Source organism: Bos mutus, chromosome 19, assembly GCF_027580195.1.
Source record: "Bos mutus isolate GX-2022 chromosome 19, NWIPB_WYAK_1.1, whole genome shotgun sequence".
Taxonomy (NCBI): Eukaryota; Metazoa; Chordata; class Mammalia; order Artiodactyla; family Bovidae; genus Bos; species Bos mutus.
In genome coordinates, this window is record NC_091635.1 from 37,891,190 (window position 1) to 37,904,716 (window position 13,527).

General features: G+C 41.2%; 1 protein-coding gene across 2 annotated transcripts in view; it reads right to left on the reverse strand.

Moving 5' to 3' along the window:
* Nucleotides 1–13,527, reverse strand: part of RPTOR (regulatory associated protein of MTOR complex 1) — a 324,545-nt gene that overhangs the window by 170,821 nt on the left and 140,197 nt on the right. For both annotated transcript variants that reach the window (XM_070390212.1, XM_005907642.3), the window contains exon 5: nucleotides 2,406–2,552. In XM_070390212.1, the coding sequence (XP_070246313.1) occupies nucleotides 2,406–2,552 (147 nt within the window). The remainder of the gene's footprint in view (nucleotides 1–2,405; nucleotides 2,553–13,527) is intronic.

Consider the following 13,527-nt stretch of genomic DNA (forward strand, 5'->3'; position numbering starts at 1 on the left):
AAATAAAAACATGTATCTTAAAAAAAGAAACACTGAAAGCAAAGAAAACTGAAGCAATATGCAAAGCAATATGACACAATGAAAAATGCAGAGAACGTGACTGAGTGACAGGCGCTTTCCTGGCTCTGAGGAAGTCTCTATTGTGTGCAGTAATTTATTCTGTGCTTTCACAGAGGCGTCTGCTGCTTCACCCGCAGTTTTCCTTTGAGATGGAAGTCCACAATAAGTAAACCTCCTGCTCCCAGCACAAGCACTGTGCTCTGGAACGTGAAAGCTGATAATCATCTCTTAAAATTTATGTCACTCATATTTGTTGTTAATGTTTACTACTTGGAGGCTTTCTGGTCCAGGTAACTATTTTCTTTCATTATATTTAATCATTTTTACCCTCTTTATTTTTAAAACTCTGGCACAAACCATTTTACCCGCCAACTTCTTTCAGTTTCATGTCATCAGCTACCCAATAAAAGTGTTCAAATGTATCATAAATTTACAAGGAATCTGGCCAACTGGAGACAGGCAAAGAATTTTTTAAAATAATAAACCTAAGAGGCCACACAGGATTGTGGTTTCTACAGCAGATTAAAAAAAAAAAAAATGACTAACATGAACATTAAGATATTAGCTGGGAGCCAATTTTATCATTTTAATTTCCGCTCTTTATGCAAGAGACCGGCTGAACAATAGCCAATAATAGTAAGTGTAATGGAAAACCGAAAGACTTATCTACACTGTAATTAAGAAAAGAATGAAGATTAAAGTTGGAGCTAATTATAAAACATATGGTATAACTTTGCATTGCCGTCTATTTGCCACTTCAGATAACGTATTTTTCATTTACTCTCCTCCATGAGGGATTAGTCAATTAAACATTTCACTCCCTCCCCCTAAAAAGAAAAAGATGGATGGAAAACTTTTTTTGTCACACTCAATGAAATGAACAGTTTCTCGGGCTGATTAATCCTTGGCAACATACAGAGAACACATACAGAACCAAGAGAGCAGATACACCAAGTGCTAGAGCATAAACATTTAGTTTCATGCCTGAGAGGGAAATGCTTGCCTTCTGCTGAGAGGGTGGGAGAGGGGCTGTATTTAGCATGTTTTAATTATCAAAGGATGATGTACTGGTCTTTCCTTAACCACCCTGAAGCTCAAAAATTGGGAATAAATATCCGGCCAGATTCTTTGGCATTTTTATTTACATATTTTAAATTAAAAAAAAAATTTTTTTGCAATATTTATTACTTGATGTGAGGAAAAGCAATTACCTCTTGGTGTTTTTGAGTTTTTAGCACTTGTAACATAACCTATCCCTTGGGTAAACAGAGATGGCATGCCTAAATGCAAGGTAAAAATTTAATGCTATAAAACTTGATCTTTCCCTTCCCTTATTCTAGAATGCAAATGATAATATTACTAAAGACAACAACAATAATAACAACTGGTGGCGCTGGGTTCCATTTTCAAGAATAAAGGGCAATTTAACAGTCACTCTGACGCAAAGTTCTGCATAAGGTAATTTATAAAATATTTATAAATTAACTGTATGACATGTTAAATTCTACCAAGTAGAACTTCAAATTTTATTCCTGATACTTTCAGCAATATCCTCAGATGAAATGCAAAAAACATAACAATACATTAAAACTGGATAGGCCCAAAAGGGCTTGAGGAAACATGTTCTCGGGACCATTTCTGTTCTGAATTGAGAATTTCCTGCACAGCAACCAGTTGGAATTCATGACCCCCTGGAGGCTGCAGGATACTTTATTCTCACTCTTGTGCAGGCCACAGGATGGAGGCCTCTTAATTGAAACTGCCTCTTCAATTTCTCTTTAGAACTCACTGTTTAATTCAAACATCAAATATTAATTAAAACAACCAAGTAAAACAGCTCTTCACAATCAGAGCACTACACTGGCTCTCCAGTTCTTTAAACAGAAGCCACCAATGGCAGCTATTTTGGTTTGTTTTCTGTATTTAGCCTAGTAGGGTTTTTTTCTCCCCCCAGCACCAAAGACGAAAAAAAAGAAAAGAGCAATAACAAAGACGAGAGTGGAGCTGAAGACCGTGCCCAGACACAGGCCCATTTCTCTGAAAATAAATGTGTCTGCTTTATTTTCACATTTATCTCGGAGGCAGAGCCCACTGGAGCACAAATCAACTCTATTAATGTTATCACTTAATTAAAATTTGTATTAAAAATGATGCTGGGTAAAGCAAAACGCAAAATAAGACCAAGAGCTTGTCTGGAGTCCCTCCCAAGTTCTTTGTCATGGACCCCACCACCTTACTCTGAGCACTCTGAGCACCACAGACAGCTCACCGCACCTGAGAAAATAAAACCACTGAGGGGCTGACCTTCACCCCCAACTCCCACCCCAGGGTGCCCGGGGCCTCACCTCCAGCTCCTGCTCCCTCTGCAGGGCGAACTGCTTGAAGGACTTGACAATGAGGCCAGCATTGGAGCAGTCGTAGACGAATATGGAGGGGCTACCCATCCACGTCTGCAGGTCGTATATAGACAGAGGGATGTACTGAGTGTAGTTCTGGAAGAGAAAACAGTGCATGTTTGTGACTCACACCTGGAGAACTCTGCCTGCCCACCAGGACCTGCACCTCCACGAGGGTCCCAAGCATGGGACTTGCTGCATATAACGTTCTGCACACTGTAGTAGAACAGCAGTAGTCTAAGCTCCCCACCATCTGCCCGTTTCAATCATAAAGAGGCGGGCAGTGGTCACAGTTCAACCCCGGCTGGAGCTCCTCTCGTCCTCTGTTCGGCTCTCTCCTCTCCTCCCCTTGGGAGCACGCTCACTGCACTGAGGGATCTCCTTCCACGTGTCCCATCACGCGCCTTCATACCCACCCTTCCTCTGCCACCCATCTGCAGTCAAACCACAGCCTTCTCTATAAAGCCCAAGGCTCTGTATGCTACTCTGTTCCTGTTCACCATCTACTCCAAAGCTTCTCCAGGCTTATATAACAGAACCCACTCCTCACTTACAAAGTCAGCTCGGAAGAATTGACTAGGTCCTCAAATGTGCAGGGTTTCCCTGCAGTCCCTTCATTTCAGTCCTACCCATAAGCGCTTTATCCTCTAGATGATTTAAATCACACTGAAGGTGTACAAGTGGATTTGGCCCCATAAACTTTTTTCAAAGCACAGAACAGTAACATAATAACATGAAATCTGCTAAGTGAAATATTTTTCTGGACATGCTGTACTCTTCAGTACTTGAAACCACTCCAGCAATTACTGGTAAACATAGAAAGGAATGGCCCTCATCTCAGCAGAGAAATTATTAAAAATCCACACTCAAAAGTAACATTTTTAAGCAATTCTTCTGCATAGAACACCCCACTTATTTACCGTTCCTCGGGCACTAATGGTTTAAGTGGTGAAACTCCGGCAGAAATCAATTCTGTGCACTTACAGGAAAGGTGACGGTGTTCCCTCAAGGCTGAGCCACAAACACTGCCTCTGGTATTGCCAAGAGGATCATTTCTAATGCAATAGAGAAAACAGGCAGAAGACCGGAAGACCAAACCAGGCCTGGAGAAGACTGCCATCAAGGTGACGGCAAAAGCCTTCTTGTTAAGCACACTCATCACCAGCTGCAAGTCCCATCCCAGACAGGGGAGGACGTGCCGGCAGCACAGGGGTGGTGGGGGTGCAGGCATCTTCAGCACAAAGGGACCACCCTCTGCTCATGCCATGCCACTTCACCCTGCAAAATGCAGTCACCTGGTGTCTTGCTCACTGTCACTGCAGAAGGTTAAAGAACACTTGGATATGCTCTCTCTAAATAAACTCTCACGGAAGAGTTCTAAAGAAAGCAGTTCTTCCTAATGAACCTATAAATGCGGCACCCAATCAAAATACCAGCAGGGGTTTCCCGTAACGGAATTTGACAAGAGATTCTAAAGTTAGTGCTGAAGAGACATTTATAAGAATACCCCCTCAAAAACTGTGAAGAAAGAATAACCAGTGGGGACTCATGCTGGCAGATATTAAATACATTATAAATCTCTATTGTAATTACAGGATGCTATCAGGAAAGGAGAGACAAACAAATAAAACAGGAGGGAAAGCCCAGAAATAGACCCACAAATATAACTGTAACGGCGGTGGCATATCACCCCAGTGAAGAAAGAATGAACAATTCAACAAGTGATTCTGTAAAATCTAACTGAGCATTCAATACTGCCATCTGAGATTTCACACACAAAATAATCAGGACAGATTTTAAAAATAAATAAAAAGCAGAATAACAGATTTAAAAATTTGTTTTGGTGTAAGAAAGACCCTCTTAAACATACGAAAGAAAAAAAAATGTAACAGCATAAAAATTAAATAATTCTGGTAAAAGTGCATATCAATGACAAGCAATTGAAGAGTGAAGTAGGTACAACGTATGTGACATAGGGTCTGTATTGAGGATATGTGTATATACAAGCTTGTGCTGCAAATCAACAAAGGCTAAACAACATACAACAGGCAAAAGCTGCACACAGGCAATTCACAGAAGAAACATGATGATCAACAATTATGAATGTTTCACTCTCTCGATTAATCACGGAAATGTGAATTACAATGAGAATCATCCATCTATCTACCTTTCTTCATCCAGCAAACTGGAAAAAAATATAACAGATGAATAAAGCCCTATGTTGACAAGGATGTTCAACAGGGCGCCAGCTCATCATTGCTGTGAGTATAAATTTAGGAAGATTTTTTTGGGAAGGCAATTTGGGTGGTTCTTAAAATTTTTTAATGTACATGCCTTTGACTTCTAGGTGTCCATCTTATAGAAATACTTGCATTTGTATGTACAGGGATCTCTGATACTTTCACTGGTAAAATCCTGTAAGCTGTCTACATGCTACTGTGGAAAAGACTGCCAGTCTACAACCTATTTTTTACCCTCTTCATCATCAACGCAAGTTTAGCTGAGCACTGTTCCCAGTTTCCTTTGCAGCTAAGTCTGATCTTGCAGCCCAAATCTGACCTATGGGACATGATCAGAAATGTGTCCAAATTATAAGTGCTGCCCTAATGCTCACCCCTTCCTCTTTCCCTTCCCGGGAAAAAAACGCAAACATGGCAGGCCATCCACCTTTGACTGTACAGGAGGACTGGAGAGTTGTGTGACGGAAGGACTTGGGCTCGGTGTCATGAGACAATACCGCAGCAGGCCCAGATGGCCCAGAGGGACTGTCACAGACAACCCTGGATCCTAATATATCCAATATGAAGGATCATTAAGCAAAAGGGGCCCATACTATGGAACACCATGCAAGGTTATTTATAGGCACTGACATGGAGAGATGTCAGAGGCTTGTAATGATTTTTAAAATGCAAGTATTAGAACCTCATATATAATATGATCCCATTTTGTGTGTAAAGCACCACATCCCCAGCACGTAACTTGAATGAAATAAGAACTCAGCAGGCATGTGCTAAGGGGAAGGTCCTATAAATGGTGCTGAAAGAACATGGAACGGCTAAGGGCTGTTTTCTCTGACCTGGGAGATGACAGGGGAGTGGGGGCTGGTAAGAAAGTGTCACATCTATTTCTTTTAAGACCTCTTTTCTCTTGGAACATTTTAGAATAGAAATTACTTGTATTTTTTAAAAGACAAAATGTACATAACTACTAAAAGGGAGGAAAAGGGTAAGCTCTGGGGTTCACTATAATGTACGTTCATTGTGTTTCATAACCAGCAGGTATCACATGTTATCTGTACAAGTAAAAAGGCTTCAGCTAAGCCACACTGGACAGAGCAGACATGAGTCAGTGCCTCCCTGGACAAAGCAGGAAGAGCAATCCTCTCCAGCCCTCTCCTCAGCAGCCTCCCTCCCTTGCTGACATGCAGGTCCCACTGCTATGGGGGGGTGGGGGGCGTGGGTTGGTGGGGTGTTGAAAATGAACCTGTTAAGTGTGCAGGAACACCCCTACACTGATAGGAGAAAGGATTTTAGCACCAGCCTAGGAAACTATCGCATTTTTATATACCAGCCACACTCTGCTGTTTATCTGCTTCCCACAAGGTTCTAGCTCAGCGACAAGTGGCCACAAACGGCTGGGGCAGTTCTGACCCCCTTCCTGCCACCCCTTCATCCCCATGACTGTCGGGAAAGGGTGATGCTTGTCATCTTTGCTGCCTTCTAGGTACAGCCCCACAAGACCCAAAGACAGGGAAGAAGCACTAAATAAAATATATTTTAACACATTAAGTTCTGAAGTCTGGCCTTTGTAACTGAAATATAATTTTTATATTTTCCCAAAATCAAAAGTTACTTTTTAAATTTCTGAGATACAAATGTAATTAATGGTGATTCATTAAAATAATGAAGCACTAATCCATCAGGAAACGTGTTAAGCATTTTCCCTTCCATTCCCTGTGCCTCTGGCTGCCCCTGAAATGGTTCAAGCGGAGTTGTCAGCCACTGAGCCCCACTGGAGGGCAGAACTGCCTCCATTCTCTAATGCTTGTCCAAGGGACAGCATGCAAGGAGATTTCAGAATTGGTTTTCAGCCTCACGATTTTTAGTTGTGAGAGGGGCTGGCACCCTAGGCTGTCCACAGGGACGCTTAGCCACAGAGAATGGCTTGGACCCATTCCTCCACACAGATGGGCTGCGTGGTGGGTGCAGCCTGTGGAATGCCAGTTGAGGATAAAGCGCCTTTGTAGCTGAGGTGGAGGCACCCCAGCCCTGTGGGCGTTTGGGGCTGGTCACTCGGTGTGGGGCCCAAACCACACCCATACCCAAGCAGGCGCTGCCACGCTTGGCAGCATCCCTGGCCTCAACCCACTACCTTCTAACAACACTTACCCCTCTCTGCCAGTCGTGACAACCAAAAGGTTTCTGGCGGCGGTGGTGATGGTTTAGCTGCTAAGTTGTGTCCAACTTCTGTGACCCATGGACTGTAGCCCATCAGGCTCTTCCATCCATGGGATTTCCCAGGCAAGAATACTGGAGTGAGTTGTCATTTCCTTCTCCAGGGAATCTTTCCAACCCAGGGATCAAACCCACTTCTCCTGAATTGCAGGGGGGTTCTTTACCACTGAGCCACCAAGGAAGCCACCAAAAGATCTCTGGACATTTAAATGTGCTCCTGAGAGGGAGGAAAGCCTCCTTGATGAGAACCTCTGCCTTTGAGGAGAGAGAATTTCATTTAAAGCAGGAGCTGTATTCTGCAGTTTAGTAAGCCTGTAAAACTTGGAAGTCTGTGTCCCTGGAGGGATACAAAATCAACTCTATTAAACTGCATGGAGGAAAGTGGCCTTTGAGAACTAATCCTTATTAGAACTTGAGCAGGTGGATCTCATTTCCCATCTCGGAAGGATCCTGGGGAGTCTGTCAAGCTTCAGCCAGAATCACGGTTTTACAAACCTGCAAAGGGCAGCCAGCAGGATGCTGGCTGCAGCGAGTGAGCGGAGGACAGAAGCAACATTCAAAGTGCAACTATTTCTATCCCGTGCAATATCCCCATGTCTTTTAGGCTGAACCAACCTACACAAGCTGGAGAAGTCAAAGTTCCCCGCACCGAAGGCCACCTGGAACACTCCAGGGCCTTTCAGGCATTGGTTTGGTTTCTCCCCCACCAAAAACTACAAGTACAGAGAATTCCTAATCAAAGCATCTCTCCTTTTTCTTGAAAAAAACATATCCAAGGCCATGTTTTCATTGCAAACAAAGAAAAAGAAATAGGTTTTAGATAATTTATTCATTACACTCCATTTTAGCTGTCAGGTTATATTAAACATAAAAAAAAAAAAAAAAAAAAAAAGCCGCATGCTTCATCGGACTGTCATCACAGCTGAGTCAACCACAGAGGCGGCGAGCACCGAGCCCCCGGACAGGAGCTGGGAGGAGGTGCACTTTGTTCTCCAGGTAAAGCCAGTGGCTCTCTATCTCTGAGCAGATTCTAAGTTCAGACAGCCCCTAACTCCCAATGGTTCAACTCATGAGTTTTTGACTTCACACTGGGGCAAAGTGACATCCAGGCAGTAGAAACTATACTTTGAATGTCGATTTTTTTCTGGGCTAGTGACATGCAGTCCTTGATGCTGGGCAGCAGCAGTGAGCACACCTCCCAATTAGTCCACAATCAGGAGGGTGAACAACCTATACACTTACAATTATCCAGGACACAAACAACCCTTCTGTTGGCTGATGGACTCTTTATCACTGAGTCACCTGGGAAGCCCTAGGTTAGGTGCAGCAAATGCGTTTTCAGCTTTTGGTATTTCCAAGTATGGTGGGCTTACGGGACATAACCCCACTCTAATGCTGAGGAAGGTCTGTACATCTGTTAAAGAACTCAAAATATGAGTCAGAAGTCTCAGCCAGAGTAAAATGGCATCCTCCTAAGGGTTTTCTGGTGAAGTCCCCAAGGGTGCATGTTTCCTCTGACCTCACAGACAGGAAGCACAGGCGCATCCAGATGTGTCACCCTGGCTTTCTCTGGATGGTAAAGGCATCTGCATGTGGCTATTCTCCAAGGAGAGCAGGGGAGCATGGGTTAGCAGAAGATTCGTCTGCCTTCTGAAGGAACCAGCAACGGAGGTGATGGCCCAGAGATGTTAGGTATGGGGTAGTGTTACTTGTGAATCAAACACTCCAGGGTTTAAGTCACAAGCAAACTCCTTAAAATCCTTAAGGCTGAAGTTTATTGGTTTTGTTGATACTTTCTCTGCCTTTCCTTTATTGTTGTTTAGTCACCAAGTTATGTCCGACTCTTTTCAACCCCATGGACTAAAGCCTACCAGGCTAGTCTGTCCGTGGGATTTCCCAGGCAAAAATATTGGAGTGGGTTGCCATTTCCTTCTCCAGGGGATCTTCCTGACCCAGGGATTGAACCTGCATCTCCTGCATTGGCAGGTGGAATCTTAACCACTAAGCCACCAGGAAAGCCCTCTTTCCTTTATTACAGCTCAATAATTGTTTACCCTACGAGTAATTTTAAATAAATGTTATTTAAATAATAGAATGTATTGGTTTGGAACAACTGCACGCCACTATCAAATAGATATCTCTTATTCTGGTTTAGTATATAGTTCATTACTGAGTCTGTTGAAAAATGAATCATAAAGGTTTTTAAATGTGCTATTATCAAAAGGATGTATTTGTGATTTTTTTAGAATCAATATTTGTGCCAGACCACATTTAACATTTTTTACAATTGTTACTTTATCAAAACTGAGAGTATAGCAGTCCCCCTCCTTGAAAAAAGTGGGTAATTTTACTGTAAACTTGGTCTTTCTAGCATCTTTGTTTATGCTTGCAATGGCTGAAGACCATCAGAAAAAATTCTATTTCTTCAGGAGAAGAGTTAGCAAACTTTGGACGATCTCTTTATAAGAACTTTAAAGTATTTTTTTTTAAATACTATTTTCTTGATGCTGAGATGTAAAACTTTAGACCATATCTTAATTGATTTCTCAGATATTCTATGTTTGAAAACCAGATTTATGGAGGAAGAGTTCTCAAGTGAGTGTGCATCAGAATGGCCTAGAGGGCTCATTAAAATACAGATCTCTGGGTCCCTCCCTGGAATAGGCTTCTCTAAGTCTTCAGTAGGTTGTGATAATTTGCATGTATCATAAATTCCAAGAATATCACTGCTACCATATTTTAAGAACCCCTGGTGCAGACAGTGCAAATGCTGGGGCAGAGGACATTCACTTTCCAGTTTGAGTGTCACCTGTTCTTCCTATGGATCATGGAGAACACTTGCTTTTTTCCATCCATGATTTAACATTTTACATGTAATGATCAGGATACACTTTGCTGATGATACTTATATAAAAATATCCATTCATCCATGAGTTGACATGTAAGAAGTGTTTTTTTTTAATATAAATTTATTTAATTGGAGGTTAATTACTTTACAATATTGTAACTACGAATTCAATTTCATTGATTGATCTAGGGCTATTCAGATTTTCGACCTCATTTTGGGTCACTTTTGGAAAGCTGTATTTTAAAAGGCATTTTCCATCTAAGTTGTTAAATGTACTGGTATAAAATTATTAACATTCTCTTATCTTTTCAATGTCTATAGAATATGTGGTGACATCTTTCATTCCTAAATGTTGTCTTTTCTCTTTTTTTTCTTGCTACCTAGACTTGTTAATTTACAGACGTTTTCCAAAAACCAAACTTTAGCTCTTTTAACCTTCTGTACAACCTGGTCTCTGTTTTACTGATTTGTGCCCTTGATTATTTGTGCCCTTCTACTTCCTTTGAGTTTAGATTGCTCAACATTTTCCAGTTTCTTAAGGTAAACATTTATATTTTTAAGTCTTTCTTTCTTTCTGTATAAGAATTTAATAAGGCTATACATTTTTATATAAGCACTGCTATAACTGTATCCCACAAGTTTTGACAAGTCATCTTTTCATTACTGTTTAGTCTGAAGTATTTTCATTGTCCCCTGTCATACCTTTTTTGATACATATATTATTTAATTTCAAAATACTGGAGGATTTTCCAGGTAGCATACAATTTCAGATTCTGTGGTCAAGGAATAGACTCTGTATGATTTCAACCCTTCAAACTTTATTGAGACATTTATTTCTGTAAGGCGGAACAGGCCTTTCTCATGTTCTATGGGCATTGGGTGTAGGGTTCTGGTAAGTGAGTCAGAGCAATTGATGGTCTTTTAAGTGATTTTTTTTTTTTAATTAGAAAAATATACCATGTCTGGAGTTTTCTTTGTGAGAAAGTTTTTAATTATCAATTTTAACATTGGTTTTAACCTATCAATTACTGCCAGACTGTTACTCAAATACTGGATATGTTTCTTTCTCTAACTGGTCCTGACAATCTTGCTTTATGTGTCTTAAATTCTATTAGCCATCTATGCATTCAGGATAGGTATAGCTTCCTGATGACCTGACTTGTCTGGTACAATGTCTCTTTTCATCTCTGGCAAAACTCCTTGTCTCAAAGTCTATTTTCTCATTAGTAATACAGCCACTTTGGCTCTTTTTCAGCTAGTCTTTCGTGATACACCTTATTACATTCAAGCATCTCTCAGGACTTCCTTGGTGGTCAGTCCAGTGGCTAAGACTCTGAGCTCCCAATTGCAGGGGTTGTGGGTTCAACCCCTGGGGAGGGAACTAGATCCCACATGTTACAACCAAGAGTTCACAAGCTGCAAATAAAAAGAGCCTGCATCTGCAACAAAGATCGAAGATCCAATGTGCCACAACTAAGACCTGGTGCAACCAAAATAAATAAATGTAAATATTAAAAAAAGAAATAAAGTGCATCCCTTGCTGACAGCAGAAAGTGTGATCTTGCTTTTTTATTCAGTGCGACATAAACTTATAAAACACAAAGAATGAGGGACGTTCTAGAGGATAACTGGTCTGCACTCCAAAAGTCAATGTCCACTGTTCAGAAAATGGAAATACAAGTCACAGAATGGGAAGGACTCTTTTAAAGATGAATATCTGATAAAGGACTTGTACCCAAATGTAAAAGGAACTCTTAAACTGAGTGAGAAAACAAATAGTCCTATTAATTGATAAAAGTGGGCAAAAGATATGGAAACCCCACCAAAGAAAATATACAGATGGCAGCCAAGCATATGAAAAGATGCTCAACATCCTATGTCATTAAGGAACTGCAAATTAAAAGGAGATACCACGATGCACCTAATTAGAATGGCTAAAATCCAGAACACTGGCAACAACAAATGTCAAGGAGGATGTGGAGCAATAGGAACTACCATTTATTGCTGGTGGGAATGCAAACGACGCAGCTACTTTGGAACAGGGTTTGCCAATTTCTTAGAACGCTAAACATAACAGCTAGTCTAGCAGTGGCTCTCTTAGGTATTTACCCAAATGAGAAGAAATCTTATGTCTATACAAAAATCCACACAAAAGTTTAGAACAGCATTATTTACAATTCCCCAAAACTGGAAGCAACCAGGATGTCTTTCACTAGTGGTACATCCAAATAATGGAATCTTTTTCAGTGGTAAAGAGAAAATGAGCTCTCTAGCCGTGAAGAGACATGAAGGAAATTTGAATGTATACTCCTAATTGAAAAAAGCCAGTTTTAAAACACTACATTCTATATGCTTCTAACTATATGATATGCTAGAAAAGGTAAAACTATAAAGACAATATGATACAAATAACATATTTAACCCCTATATAAAACATATAATTGATCAAGACACACTAGGTTATCCCACAAAGGAAAGGTATATTTAATACTAGAAAATCATATATCTTCCAATGCATTTCAAGTTTAAAGGAGAAAAATCATACCATCATCTAACACATACATACAAAATGGCTTGGGGGGAAAAGCAACATCTATTGATGACTTGAAAAAATAAACTAGGAATAGAAGGGCATCTTTTAAAAAATATTTGTATAATGTTGTGTTCATTTCTACCATACAACAACATTGTGGCGGTTTAGTCACTAAGTTGTGTCTGACTCTTGGAACCCCATAGACTGCAGGCCGGGAGGCTCCTCTGTCCATGGGATTCTCCAGATTCTGCAGATTCTCCACTGCAAGAAAACTGCAGTGAGTTGCCATTTCCTTCTCCAGGGGATCAAACCCAGGTCTCCTGCATTGCAGGCAGATAATTTACCGAATGGCCTATGAGGGAATCAGTCATAATTATACATGTACCCCCTCCGTCTTGAGTCTCCCTCCTTTCCCCCATCCCACCTCTCTAGGTCACCACAGAGCGCCAGACTGGGCACCCTGTGTGCTACAGCAACTCCTCATCCACTACCCACTTTACACACAGCGGTGTGTATGTCGATGCTGCTTTCTCCATTTGTCCCATTCACTCCCTCCCCCACTGTGTCCACAAGTCCATTCTTTACACCTGTGTCTCCACCGAGAAGGGCATCTTTTAATCTGATAAGGGTTTTTCTTATTTTTTATTCTTTTTACAAATATCTATAGTGAATATCATACAATGATGCAGAGGACGCACTCCTTTCCAAATGAGGAATGAGACAAGGACATGCAGTCACCATTCCACTCTCTGGGAGGTGCTGGTAACACAGAAAGATACAAACAATAAACAGCAGGACTGGAAGGAAAGTAAACTGCTGTGATTTGCAAACCACATGGTAGTCTGTTTAGAAATTTTAAAATATGTACAAATCATTAGGATCAACGAGAGAACAGCAAATTAGAAAGAAGGAAAGTGAAGTCGCTCAGTTGTGTCCGACTCTGCAACCCCATGGACCATAGCCCACCAGGCTTCTCTATCCATGGAATTTTCCAGGCAAGAATACTTGACTGGGTTGCCATTTCCATCTCCGGGGGATCTTCCTGACTCGGGGATAGAACCCAGGTCTCCCACTGCAGGCAGACACTTTACCGTAAGCTAGTTAGCAAATTAGCAGACGTAAAAAAAATGTACAAAAAATCAACTGCTTTGCCACACACCATGGTAAAAACTCACAGAACATCATTTTTAAACATTTGTAACCACATGGCCAAGAGGAGCTACCCCTCGCCCGAGG